General features: G+C 42.0%; 1 protein-coding gene across 1 annotated transcript in view; it reads right to left on the bottom strand.

The window, feature by feature from the left end:
• The window catches only part of ADGRB3 (adhesion G protein-coupled receptor B3), a 1,794,610-nt gene that overhangs the window by 1,019,900 nt on the left and 759,858 nt on the right, over positions 1 to 14,852 (bottom strand). Inside the window, exons 7-8 of the mRNA XM_029595665.1 lie at positions 5,127 to 5,228; positions 3,485 to 3,591 (exon numbers count right to left, since the gene is read on the bottom strand). Of these exons, the coding sequence (XP_029451525.1) occupies positions 3,485 to 3,591; positions 5,127 to 5,228 (209 nt within the window). The remainder of the gene's footprint in view (positions 1 to 3,484; positions 3,592 to 5,126; positions 5,229 to 14,852) is intronic.

Consider the following 14,852-nt stretch of genomic DNA (forward strand, 5'->3'; position numbering starts at 1 on the left):
AATAGGCAATGTCCCGCTGCTCCACAGTAAAGACAGAGGCCGGTCTGCTTCCTACACAGATGCTTCTCTGGGGAAAATTTGCCTCACCACAGCTGTATGGGCTCTTTGGATCTGTGAGAGCTTGCGCCCCCTGGAGGAGGTTTCTCTCCAGAGAAGGGAGAATGAACAGGCTCAGGAACCAGACCATGGGAAGTGTGCAGTTTCCAACTGTGCTCTTCGACCAGTGAGGTTGATTAGTCCCTCTAGGGAGTCCGGTAGCTGGCGGGCTGCAAGTTCATCCTTGAGTTTTGCAGACAGGCCATCTAGAAAAATGGGATGGAGGCAATCTTCCTGTCAACCCAGCTTCGTAGCTAGCATGTGGAATTTTATAACATAGTCGTTGAGAGGCCACCAGCCCTGGTGAAGGTGAAAGAGGTTGAAACTGGTAGTAGCTGACCTCCCTGGATCATCAAAAGTCCTCTGGAATTCTGATACAAAGCAAGGCAGGTCCTGGAGGAGGGCATCCAAATGCTCCCAGAGTGGGGAGGCCCAGGATAGCACCCTACCCTCAAGGCAAAGGGAGGATAAAGGTAATTTTATTCACGTCATCCAGGAAGGCAGTGGCCTGCAGTTTGAAATGCATAGAGCAGTGGTTGGTTGATGAATCCTCTGCATAGATTCAGATCACCATTGAATTGAAGAGGTGCCTGTTATGAAACCGATGACCTAGCCAGTGCTAGCTGGACTGGTGGGCTAGGTGTCAGAGCTGGCTTGGTGGCTGGAGTAGTACTGGAGTCCAGTTGAGCATTGAGGTGGCCGATGGAGGCTATCAAAGCCTTGAGGTGCTGCTGCTGCTGGTGGATTTTGAGACCCAGGCTCAGAATGGCCTGCAGGGTGGATACCTCAGCCAGGGCCATGCTTTTTGCAACCTATTGCAAACATGGACCCTTGACTCAAGGTGGTGTTGGTGCTACCTGTGGAGGAGACCCGTATATATCCCCACCTTTGGGAGGTGAGGCTGGATGGGAAGCAGAGGCAAGATGGAGCTTTACCACTACCAGCCCACATGCCCCGCAGATTGAGCCCTTGGGTGCTGGGGCCAGCTAGTCTTAGGTGGGCCTCTGCATGGATGATCCCATGGAGCATGGCCAGACGAGTCAGGCAGCTAGTCTCGTATTTGGTTCTGGTCCAGATGTTGGTGACAGGTAGCAGAAGTCATGGTCGGGTTTGGTCCAGAGGTTGGTGGCAGGTGGCAGAAGTCGTAGTCGGGTTTGGTCCAGAGGTTGGAGGCTTGCAGCTAAAGACATGGTCAGGAACAAGCTGGGTCAGGACCCAAGGCCCGTCCGAGGGGCAAGGAACAGGAACAGGAACAGGAATACCGGAACAAGAGCAAGAGCTGGAACTGATACTGGAATACAGGAATGGATCAGGAGCGGAGCGGGAACAGGAGCTTCAGGAACAAGCAGTAGCACAGCAACAATGCCAGGAACAAGCAAGGAGACCTGTTGCCAAGGCAAGCTCTGACTACCAGAGCTTGCCTTAAATACTCAAGGCGGGTGACATCATCACTAGGGGCCGAGGGAGCTTTTCCCGCCATGGCCCCTTTAATATCCAGCCAGTGATGTGCGCGTGTGCCTAGAGGCTGAGGAGCACAGAGGAGGAAGGCGACGGTGTCTCCCGTGCAGCAGCAGTCACAGGAGAGGGAGAGACAGCGCGGGCCAGTGAAGGGACATCCCCAACCATGCAGGAAGAGCTAGAGGGAGCGGCAGCAGCACAAGGCCACCAGCACTTGCCTGCTGCCACAAAGGAAAGAGAGGCCGAGGTCGGGACCCAGCATTGGGAGGTAGGTACTCCACTGCTGGGAAATGTAACAGAAAGTATGGCATGCCGCAGAGTAGTGGAGGATGGAGGGAAGGAGAAGGGAAGGAAAGAAGAGTCTGGCTACAAGGAACAGATTGGAAGACAATATGGTCATGAAAAGTAGAGGAAGAAAGTAAAGGAGAGAGTAAATCTATGAGGGAAGAGAAATAAGAAAAAGATAGCTGAGACTGATCATTGAGGAAGTTAGTAAAAAGAACCTGGCTAGGGATAAGAGACTACCTTGGCAGATGCATGGAAGGAAGAAGAGGCTTGATGTATGTGGATCAAAGATTGTGAGGAGAAACTGCCTGGAAATGAGGAAGATGAGGTAAGAACCACTGAGATGCAGAGGCAGCAAGGGCAAGAAGAGTAAGACAGATGAGAAAAAGTAGCTAATGGGCAAAAGCAATGGCAGAAAAGAGAGTGGCACTAGGAGGAAGTGAAGATATACAAGGAATGGGAAGAGAGGCTGCTAATAAGAGAATGAAATGAATAGGAGAAAGAGACATCTTTTAAAAGGAAAGGGTCAAAAGTGGTTTAGAATACAAGGTAGGACAAGTTGAATTGGGGAAAAAGGGCACAATTGTGAGCAGAAGACTGAGTTAAAGATTGGAAGACAGGATGTAATTGATAAAAGTGAGGCATTTCTGAGGAAGTTAATAGGTAGGCAACATCAGAAAAAGAAAGGGGAATGCACTTTTTGGATGAGGCTTGGATAGAGAATAGTGATGAGCAGGAAGGGGAGAGAGAGAACCAAAAGAAGGGAGAAGAAAACATGAAAAATAAAATTGTGTATAAAGGGGAAGGAAGCTAACATATCTTGGAAAAGAGAGAGCCATATAAATAAAACATTTTTCTCATAGATAGAAAATGGGAAATCCCTTCAGTATATCTTGCCCAAGACAGAGAGATGGGCACAGTTAAAAAAGAGGTACAACTTGTGGAAGAAAAAAGGGAATGGAAAGAGGAAGACAGAGAATAGAGGATGAGAGACAGATGGAGAGAGAAAGGAAAGAAAGGATTATTTTGCTGGAACTCTTCTGATTTCACTGGGGAGTCAAGAAAATTATATACAGTTTCAAATACTGAAAGTATAATCAATGCCATCAAATTGATTTCACAGAGAAAGTGAGAGAAAAATAGAAATTCAGTGAAAAGTGAAAAACAAACAAATGCAAAAAGAAATAAATAATGAAGAGAGGAAATTATGAAGGTGCAACAAAGGTTGCAAAAAATATTTTATTTTTAAGAAAAATATTCGAAAGTTAAAACACTTTAAAATAAATATGACTTCTTTGTCCCTGCACAAGGCTTTTAAATAAATAAGACTGTGCAAATGTATGCACAATGTGTCACAGAATCGTGAAAACAGCTGCAGAATTTTCCAGTTCATTCTGTAAAACTACCCATCAGCTGCCACAGAACACCAAGGGCCTTGTTAACAGTATGTGTACAACTGCTATCTTTGGTGAACAAGACCCTAGTGTCAACTCTTGTTGTAAAATATTCTATCCTTTCAGCTTCAGGCTTATTTTATCTCTGACTTGCTGTTGCAGATCTGATTTTAAAGAAGAGTTACATTCCCATAGATTGATGATTAGCTGTGAATAAACAAAGCAAATGCTAAAGCTGGCTTTGCACCTACTGAAAGCTGCAAGTGTTTGTATTCAGCTGATATGCATCTTGCAAAGCTAGGATGTTCCCAGAAGGCCACTCCATGAAGACTGAGGGAGCAGCGTCTGCTAGTGGTGCCTGTAAGACACAAAGAACAGAAAAAAATGTATACCTCAGCTAAGAGCAGGAATAAAATAAAGAGGCACACAGAATGCAAAAGGGCATTATCTGAAATGCATATTTAAACATTGTATGCACTGTAAATAAAAATTATTTAGGTTGCTTCTACAATTCCTGTAGTTCTTTGGATGGTTTCATAGATATTTTATAGGATTTAAAAGGCTTTATGCTTTGTATTATCAGCAGATTACCTGATCTATCTTATACATCATTACACCTACTTGAAAGCACAGATAATGACACATAGAATATGAGTCTGGGAAAAACAGCAGGCAGCAATATATCATAGGACAAATGCATTTTTTGGTCCACAGTACTAAAATGCAAGTACAGTAACACACCTTTTGTCTGGAATGATCATGACTAAAGTAATTTCAGATAATTAGTATTTCTGGATAATAGAAGTTCCCAATTTGCTGGTGCATCTATTTTACCCTCTTACTCCCCTCCCCCTCCCCCTCCATAGGCCAATTCAAATCCCCTAACCCCCTCCATATCCTCAATTGACCCAACTCTGTCTGGCACTTTTGTAACTCAATCCTTTGACAGCCTGGTGTTTCTCCCTCTCCTATGGTTCACAGTCTCAGGTCAGCTGTTTGAACAGTGTGGTGATCTGTAGAAAGCTAGGATCCAAACAGCTGGTATTACATATGGGAGATAAAAGATTCAATCAAAAATGTGACAGAAAGATGCAAAAATAATTCAATTTGTATTAGGCGCCACCAGCCTGATTAAATGGAACTTTCAAGCACACCTTGATATAGTCTCTTCAGCACAATGCAAGCATTAAGTTGAGCATTAGTGATACATTTGAGAAATAGAGATCATACCTAACATACCCTGACTTATGAGTGAGGTTCATTTCTGTCATGGTATGTGCAAGACTAAGCAAAGTCACTAAGTGGAAAACTTATAAATTGGTCAAAGACTGGAAGGTGAGGAGTAAATTTAAGTATGAACTGAAATCTTCTGTACTGTAGGTGCTGATCAAGCAGCCAAACTTATTGGTCCATTGTAAACATTCCATCTTTATTTCATAACTCGAGGAATGAATAAGCTTCAAAATTATTATTGTAAGAAGTCCATGTTCTAAATAATATGGTATCCCGAGTCGGGTTCTTCGGGAGGGACTCAGCTAAAGGACTGGAGCAGTTTACGTCACAGTGCAGAATTAACCCATTTGAAAGAATTCCCAATTCTGATACTGTGAACTGTGTGCAAGGGAGAAGAGAGTGACTGAAGCATCAGGAAGGGCTCGGTCAGATTATGCCATAAGGGTGGGGGGATTAGATTAGGCTGTGAGGCTTCAGATCATTTACCCAGGTGGGGGTGCTTGCTTATGATGTCTGCATGGTGCACACTTCTGGATAATAGAAGTTTATTCAAATAGCATATAGCTCAATAAACACAATTTTTTGGTGATTTTGGGAGGTTTCAGATAATGGGTTTTCAGATCAAAAGTACTCTATTGTATTTCTTTAAGAGCTACTTACCTGTGGCATTCAGGGGACAGCGATTGAATGCTAGGTCTCCAGCTGGCGTTCGTTTCCACACCACAGACATCAAAAAGTCTTCTGGACATATTTCATAAGGAGCTGTGGTAAAAATATAAGTTTTACAGTAAATATAACTTGGTGCTCTTTTTGAGCTTTCTTATAAACATGAACATAGTCAGCTGTTATAAGTTATTCAATTGATTTAATTTGCTGTGAATTATTTACAAGGCTCTGTCTATGCACACAGGGCCGGATTTGAAAAGGGTTATGCGCGCCGGGCCTATTTTAAAAAGGTCCGGCGATGCGCGTAAAGCCACTGGACGTGTGTAACTCCCGGGGCTTGCAAAAAGGGGCGGGGAGGGGGTGGGGCAGGAGCGGGGTCAGGCTCCCGGCACAGTGGCCATATTTGCCGCTTGGCAGAGGAGTGCGCACCGGCAGTCAGCCGGTGCGTGCAACCTACTTCAGCCCCAGGGCTGAAGTAAGTTTTGAGATAAAAAAAAGAAGTCATCAAAGGTAGGGGGAAAATGCGGGGGAGGTAGGGGAAAGGAAGGGAAGGTGGGGTGGGGTGGGGGAGTAGGAAAGTTCCCTTCGAGGCTGCTCCAATTTTGGAGCGGCTTGGGAGGGAAAAGGGGGAAGGCAGCGTGGCTCGGAGCGGGCTTGGCACGCGCAATGTGCACAATTGTGCACCCCCTTGCACACCCCTTGCACACATGTTCACCCGGATTTTATAACATGCGTGCGCCTGCGCATTCATGTTATAAAATCGGATGAACATGCGTGCGCACTGGGTAGCACGCGCACATGTACGCCCGCGCGCAAGCTTTTAAAATCTACTCCACAGAGTTGTAGGTTGTACTCTTGACCCAATTTTAAGAGCCTGGAGAATAAGGACTGAAAGTGGATTGGGGAATTGAGCTATTGTCTCCAGTTCCATAATTCAGGGTTCTAACCTTGACAATACAATGGCAATTTAGTTTTTAATCTAAGAAAGAAAGATATCAAAATATCCATATTTGAATCATATTATGAATATGCCAACCATGGCAAAAAATTTATACTTTATTTCAGAGTATGGGTGAATTACATTCTAGTAAAATTATATATTGTGCATTCATCTTATCAAATGCTACAAAATCCAAAATAAAAGGCCTCATTGATATGAAGAGATTGGTCTCTTAAGAAGACCACATTGTGTTTTTAAGGATATGGAATGGATTTTAATATTACCATTATTACATACTCTTACCATAAGATTTGCAACAATTCCTCTAGTCAACCCAATCAAGAGCAGTCAATGGACCTCTCCTCCAGGAACCTATCCAAACCTTTTTTAAACCCAGCTACACTAACTGCACTAACCACATCCTCTGGCAACAAATTCCAAAGCTTAACTGTGCATTGAGTGAAAAGGTTGAATCATGCAATCATCTTGACTCCTCTCCTTCTGTTGTTTCATTTTGAAAATGACAAAAAAAACATAGAAATTGTCTATGTCATTCAAATAACTTCGCATCCCTAGAAATTAGGTTAGATCACTCATTTACTAGTAAGTTGGTGCACAATCTCATAACTAAATGTAAAATGAAGGAAGAAAAACATAATGGAGATAAGAGGACAGAAGCAGGAGAAGGAAAAAGCAAAAGCAAAAGAAAGGAAAATGGAGTAAGAGAGAATATGCATGCAAGGGAAAAGGTAAATGAAATTAAGAGAAAAAAATTGATATGACAGAAGAAACAAGCAGAAGCAGACCAGAAATAAACAAAGGGAAAGGACAAGAGAGGATAAAGGAAACAAGAAAAAGTATAAAGAAAGAAAGTCGTTTGACAATAAAGAAGAAACGAGAAGCAGGAAGAGAAAAAGGAGAGAAGAAACAAGGTGGAGGAATAAAAAATGAGAGGAAAAGAAAAGAAAGAGGAAAGCAGAAAAGAATGAAGTGAGAAGGAGGGTAAAGAAGAAAGAAGCATGTTTCAGTTGAAGAAATTCATGAAGAGTATGGAAATGCAGATGAGAAATAAAGCAACAAATGCAAAGCAATGGAAAACACTAAAACACTCTAGGGAACATTTTTTCAAAAAGAAATAAAACATAAAGGAGGCAATTTTCAAACTGCCCACATTGGTACAAAGTCGAGGGGTATGTTTTTCCCACTTTCCTTGCACCAATTTTCTCAGAGAACGGATAAAATAATTTTCATTTTGAAAAATGCCATGGAAAAGTACACATATGAATTTGAAAATGACATCTACGAACATACTTTTCCTCTCCCTAATTAAATTTGTCTTTGGACATGCCGCCTGTCAATGTGCTTAAAAGGATGTGTATGGCAGAAATTTTGGAAGCACCAAGGGGGAAAGTATTCAGACAACCAAGTCACATGGGTAAAATGCTCTTTACCCATGTAAACTGCTTTGAAAATGTGTCCTATAAATGGTGTAAATAACTCCCATAATTATATAAACTAAAATTACCTTCAAACAATAAACATAATCAAGGCAGTAACAGATAATATGGTCTTCTAGTGACATGCTCAGACCATTTATCACTCAGTTTAATAGTTTACAAAACCCTTGATACCAATCACAGCCTGCTTATATATACCTGAGATACTTTATTTTGTGCATTATGATTATTTAGAGATAAGTAAACTCATGTATCAGGACAAATAGCTAACATTTATTGTATAAAGCACAAATTCTCTTAATGAAATTACCAGCTTGATATGTCTGCCAAATTTAAACATAAAAAACTGATGATTTTGGAGACATTAGTATACCTCTTTTTAGCAAGAACTAGAAGCAGTGCATCATTTTAATTACTTTGGCTAAAGAAATGGAACAAATGAAATGAATGTGGTCTTAGTACAGGGGTGGGACATTCTGTCCTCAGGGGCCCTAAACAGGTCCGGTTTTCAGGATAACCCTAATGAATATGCTACACCAAAGGCATTGTGCATGCAAATCTCCCTCATGCATATTCATTACAGATAACCTGAAAACCCCACTTGTTTGTGGCACTTGAGGAGCATAATTGCCCACCTCTGTTTTAGAAGGTCATTTTCAAAGAGACTTCTGTGGGTAAAGCAGTGCTTTATCCATAGGCATGGCCCTTTAAAAAGTTGGGTGACTGATTGGCTGCATAAAATTGTGAACATATAGTATCAGGTGAATTTTCAAAGAAGTTATGTGCGAAACTGTAACTTACTATCATAGCAATTTTTAAAAACCATTTACATGCATAATGTGCACTTATGCAGGTAAATCCTATGCAAATTAAATGATATATATCGTAGCACTTACATAGGTAAAGTAGTAAGTACATTTACTCATGTAAAACCCAGTTTTACACATGTAAATGCTTTTGAAAATCAGGCCCTTTTTGTGACATACTTTTTCATACAATGAGAAAGGCACTTGAGTGTATACTTTTGATTTTTAAAAGTATGCATTAGAGATGTGAATCGTGTCCTCGATCGTCTTAACGATCAATTTCGGCTGGGAGGGGGAAGGAATCGTATTGTTGCCGTTTGGGTGTTTAAAGTATCGTGAAAATCGTGAAAATCATGAGCCGGCACACTAAAACCCCCTAAAACCCACCCCCGACCCTTTAAATTAAATCCCCCACCCTCCCGAACCCCCCCCAAATGCCTTAAATTACCTGGGGGTTTAGCGGCGTTCCGGAACGGCCTCCTGCAATTGAATAGTGTTGTCTTCAGCCGGCGCCATTTTTCAAAATGGCGGCGCAAAATGGCGGCGGCCATAGACCAACACGATTCGACTGCAGGAGGTCGTTCCGGACCCCCGCTGGACTTTTGGCAAGTCTTGTGGGGGTCAGGAGGCTCCCCCAAGCTGGCCAAAAGTCCCTGGGGGTCCAGCGGGGTCCGGAAAACGATCTCCTGCCACGAATCGGTCATTCAGCAGCAACCCCCGCTGAATGACCTCCTGCAGTCGATCTCCTGCCGGCGCCATTTTCCGTACGGAAAACGATTCGTGGCAGGAGATCGTTTTCCGGACCCCGCTGGACCCCCAGGGACTTTTGGCCAGCTTGGGGGGGCCTCCTGACCCCCACAAGACTTGCCAAAAGTCCAGCGGGGGTCCGGAACGACCTCCTGCAGTCGAATCGTGTTGGTCTATGGCCGCCGCCATTTTGCGCCGCCATTTTGAAAAATGGCGCCGGCTGAAGACAACACTATTCAATTGCAGGAGGCCGTTCCGGACCGCTGCCGTTCCGGACCGCCTCTGGACCCCCAGGTAATTTAAGGCATTTGGGGGGGGGGGTTCGGGAGGGTGGGGGATTTAATTTAAAGGGTCGGGGGTGGGTTTTAGGGGGTTTTAGTGTGCCGGTTTTCCTGCCCTCCCCCTTCCCCCAATTTACGATTTTTTGACGATAAATCAGGGGAATTGGTATTGTATCGTGGCCCTAACGATTTTTGATGATTTAAAATATATCGAACAATATTTTAAATCGTCAAAAAACGATTCACATCCCTAGTATGCATCTGCATTCTCTCAGCAAAACTATGTGCATCAAATATCATATAGTTATGTCAGGATAATTTTCAAAGTGAATTTACATGCATAAATTCACTTTAAATACTGGTGTAATGTGGTCACATAACAGACCACAAATTAATATGATTGTTATAGAATGCCTCCTTAGTGATCAATTTGTCTAAAAAAAATAACTGCTTCTTTTTATATAGATCTTGTGGGAAAGTCTATCAAAAATGTCAGGGTAGAATCACATTGCATTTATTGATCCCTCCCCATTTGACTCTTGCAACATGACCTTTCTCATCAAGATGGCTATGGCTTGCCCTCTCTGTCCCTTACCCAGAGTTCCCAAAGGCTAACTCACTCTTGCTCTGGTAACCATGACATCCAAAATATCACTGGCTAAGCCACAGAGCTGCAAATTGAAACACACAAAGCCAATCAGAACAAACTGCAGAGACAGAAACGTCCTTATATAGAGAGAGATCCAAATTCTAGACCACATATGAAGCTACAATTTTCCACACTAGTATTTCAAGTACTGAGAATAACAGTAAAAATCAGAATAACTAAACTGTTGAATTTGAAGGGGGTGGTGGGGGGGACGTTGGAGAGAATGGGGCCCAAAACATTTTTCAACTTTTATCTACCAAGTTGGGCAACATTGTATATAGCTTAGGATAATGATACGGAATCTGAAATCTAAGGGGCCTGTTTATCAAAGTGTGTTAAATATAGTGACTCAAAAAGACAGAGAACAATATTACTGTATATTAACACAATTTTAATGTACATTTAGCAAAGCTAATGCATGAGTCATTAAAGAGGGTAAAACTTACAGTGAATGGCATATTAAAATATGCATTTAAATTTAACACATATCTTTAATGCAAACACTCAAATATACCTCTAGAGGAGTAATTAAACTTTCGTATACATGGCCATGTTTACATGTAAAAAAAACATTAACACATAATGTGTTTCATTTAAATGAACTGGTTAGTATAATTTTGCATATTAATAAGAACATTTAAATTTAAATGCAAAATGTGGATTCATTTTAAAAATTACATATTACTGTTAATGCTTGTTAACACTATTTTAAAACATGTTTAGCACTAAAGCAGATATTTAATGTGCATTAATGTTTTAAGTTAATTTAATAAATAAGACATTAAGGGGGTTATTTTGTAAACCTATCGCACGCGAAAAGGGACTTTGCCGGGGTTGGAGTCGGGGCAGAGTCGGGGCAGCGAGGAGGCGGACACAGCGGTAACTTCATTGGCGGCGATAAGGTAAGACCCGTTATCGCCACCAGTAGCGCACCCAATAGCGCCACCTTTCATGGTGGCGCTATTGGGTGCGAAAGCCGGGGTGGTATGATTGCTGCCGACTTTCGCAGGCCCGTCCCCCACCTCCCCCTTCGTCCCCCTGCACCCCCATTACTGTGGGATTCACTATCCAGGCCTAAATGTGCTTAAAAAATTGACAGGGTCAAAGAAGATTTAAATTTTAACTGTATTGTGGGTAACTTAATTGATAGTTCTTGAACACCCACTATCGCTGCCTCCACTGCACCTAGCAAAGGATAAGATGAGTCCTAAGAATGAAAACCAGACAGCATGAATATTTCTGACACTACTTGCTAGGACTGTGATAACTGACTTCAGTATGCCCTTTAGTAGAGAAATTAAACAATCTTGAGCTCTTCTAAAAAGGAGGGAAATTGAGGAACTACTGTATGTTTCATAAATCTAGTAAAGGTTACTTCTACCCTTATTAGGAGAGATACATTTGGACCATTTAGAATGCTGAAGCAAAGCTAAGTCATTCTAAATTTCAAATTCCTCTGGAGGTACCTTTCTGAGAATGGGAGATGTGCCTTTATCATTCTCACAAAGGCCATACAACATAGTTCTACATATATTAATTGTCCAGTACCCAATAAGCTCTTTTCTTCCCTCTTTTTTGACCATGGATGTACTGATGCCCTGCTATTTAGTCCATAAAAGTCACATTATCTAAGTAGTGCTCATCTGATGGAGACAAACCTGGGTGAGTGATAACACCCATCAACAAGTTTTAAAAGTCAGGAACCTTAACATTTGGATCCTCCTTACTGGCTTGTGATGTCTTACTGCACTGCTCTCCTATTTATGTTCATAACTACCCCTAACTTGGGACTCACCTGAAGTCCCATGCTGTTGTATCTGAGAATAACATACAGGCTGCAGAAACCCTCAGCAATTTTACCTGCATGCACTAATTACCATGATTCAGAGTACCTAGAGTAGGGGTGCATTGTGTTGAAGAACTCTCTGCAGACACTAATATAATAAGGGACTGGAATGAAGCAAAAGACTGAGATGTCAATCAAAGGTCAACCAATCAGATGCTGATATTGCATATACAGGGCATGAGCCTGACTTTTGGAAAAGTCAAAGTATGAGGTGACTTTTCCAGCTAGGAACTAAACTTGAACTTAGATAGGTTCCACCTAACTCCATTTCATTTACAACAAGCTAATCGAGTCCAGCATGTACTCTTTTTGCAAGCATTGACTTGTACAGCTGATTGTTCTATTGATTTCCCTAGGAACATCAGAACTACAAATCCAGGCATTCATCAAGGCAAACACAGAACTGGATTTGTTTGTTCATTATGACATGGAACCAGATAGCAAATCTACTTGTAATTGTTCCCTTAGTCAAGAAGGTAATTACTTGATATATTCAATGTGAGGGTGCTCCATGAAGTTATAGCAGAAGACTTTGCTCACTGCAGGTTTTATGTGAGACCCGCTTAATTCTGCACTCGGGGACAGTAACTTTGAAACAGCCATGCGGGCACACATGTACACACACATATGCTGGCTTGCAACAAAGGACGTGGCCATATTATAAGATATACATGTATATATGCACATGGTATAAAATAGGCTTACACACGTACATGTGCACACAATTTTATATAAAACGCACATATGCATGCAAATGTTTCTTTTACCGCATAAGTGGGGAGATTTTAGTAGACATGCACGCTAACACAATTACCAGTTTCCCCAGTTTATTCCCAATTTGCCAAGGTAAAGGATATGATTTCCTAACCCCTTAATTAATTAGCCTCCCTTTTACCCTCTTATCCCCTACCCTTAAAACCCTGCTGACTAGCCTATTTTTTATTGTTCCTGGACTTACACGCCATTCATAGCAGAAGTATAGATACACGATAGGGGATCCTGGTGCGCGCTTGTTCACGTAAATACTTACACCTAGATTTCATTGAGAAATCTAGGAGTACTCATGCCCTGTCTATACCATGCCCATGCCTAACCCCTTTTTTGCAAAACTTTTGTGCATATACCGGGAGATACACACATACTTGCATGCTTTTAGAAATCTGAGCAGCTCGCTCCAGCCTGACTTTTGTGTACATCTCCTGGCTTTGGTGCACATAAAATTTTTAAAATTCACCCCTATGTGAAGAGTAGATATCAGGCTACCCAAAGCCCACATCCTGGAAACTGTGTATATTTAGGGCCTTATTTTCCAATATCGCATTGGTAACACATTAGGGGGCGTTACCAATGCAAATGAGGCTTCTTTCGTGCAGTGGGGAAAAATTGCGTGCGGCGATGTTTTCGCCATTCACGAAAACAGTAGCACCACACGCAATGTTTTCCCAGTGCACGATGATTCTTTCAGAATTTTATCGCAGTGCATGATATTTGCCAGTTTCCCTTATTGCAGTGCACGATAGTTCCAGACAGCCTGTTTGGGGGAGGGGGAGGGAGAGAGAGAGAGAGAGAGAGAGAGAGAGAGAGAGAGAGAGAGAGAGAGAGAGAGAGAGAGAGAGAGAGAGACTTACTATAGTGCCTATGCCCTACATAGGTATTTGAATCCCTATGGGAGGGCTACCTACTAACTCGGGGTGGGGATTAGGTATGAGCGTCGGGGGTTGGGGGCCACTTTTGCATTCCACATGAGACCTACAGACAGAACAGTGGTCTCTAGTGCAGATTTGCTGGCCGTCGGAGTGAGGACGCTCACTCCAAGTGGAGATTTGGCCAACATTCTCTCCACCTAGCATGTTGTTGCCCAGGTAGAGTGTCCATCAAGCTAGGTGGAGAGAACGTTGCCCAAACCACTTCTTGGTGTGAGCGTCCTCACTCCGACGGCCAGCAAATCTGCACTAGAGACCACTGTTCTGTCCGTAGGTCTCATGTGGAATGCAAAAGTGGCCCCCAACCCCCGACGCTCATACCTAATCCCCACCCCGAGTTAGTAGGTAGCCCTCCCATAGGGATTCAAATACCTATGTAGGGCATAGGCACTATAGTAAGTCTCTCTCTCTCTCTCTCTCTCTCTCTCTCTCTCTCTCTCTCTCTCTCTCTCTCTCTCTCTCTCTCTCTCTCTCTCTCTCTCTCTCTCTCTCTCTCTCTCTCTCTCTCTCTCTCAGCCTGCCCAGAACTACCGTGGATGGCGATAATCCTTTTCTGGCCCGTAGCGCAGTCCATAACTTGGAGTTGTAGTTAAAATCCGCGATAGCAGCCGCGCTAACACTGCGGTTGTTTCGCCGCACACGATACACAGGTTCCCGCTTTACATATGCTCCACCCCAACTCCGCCCCCTGAATACCAAATGACTAATTTGCAATCGCGTTAACAGCTGTTAACGCGATTCGCGAAATTATCCGGTAAAGTGCTTTGAAAATGAGGCCCATAGTCATTTTAAAAACTATTTCCAAGATAAGTAGCTGATATACAGATGTGTAAATAAAATGAATTAGACCCCAGATATTTCCTTTTTTTTTTTTTATCAATGTTGGCAGCAAGTAGGAATTAGGTATGTGCATTTAATTGAAATAATAGGTTAAATTAAAAAAAATATATATATAGGCTCTAAATTAAAGAGAAAATCCAAATTAGGAAAAACCAAAACATTCCTTCTAGAACAGACTTGTACAATTACAAATTATACTAAATACTAAAGTGAGAGCAGAATTTTTATTTTCATTTATTCACTTTTTAATAAATACATGTTTTATATTAGGAAAAAAAAGACCTTATTTGAAGCTTGAGGTGTAAATTACACTTTACCTGATAATCTCAGTCATAGGTCATAAATAAAACTATTTTCATAATGAAGTGCTAAACTTTAGTGTAAATTTTATCTATAAAATTTCCTAAATTTAATCAAATGTTATGTAATATTTTCTGTATGATGACTTATA

The sequence above is a fragment of the Rhinatrema bivittatum genome, chromosome 3, assembly GCF_901001135.1.
Source record: "Rhinatrema bivittatum chromosome 3, aRhiBiv1.1, whole genome shotgun sequence".
In the NCBI taxonomy this organism is placed as follows: Eukaryota; Metazoa; Chordata; class Amphibia; order Gymnophiona; family Rhinatrematidae; genus Rhinatrema; species Rhinatrema bivittatum.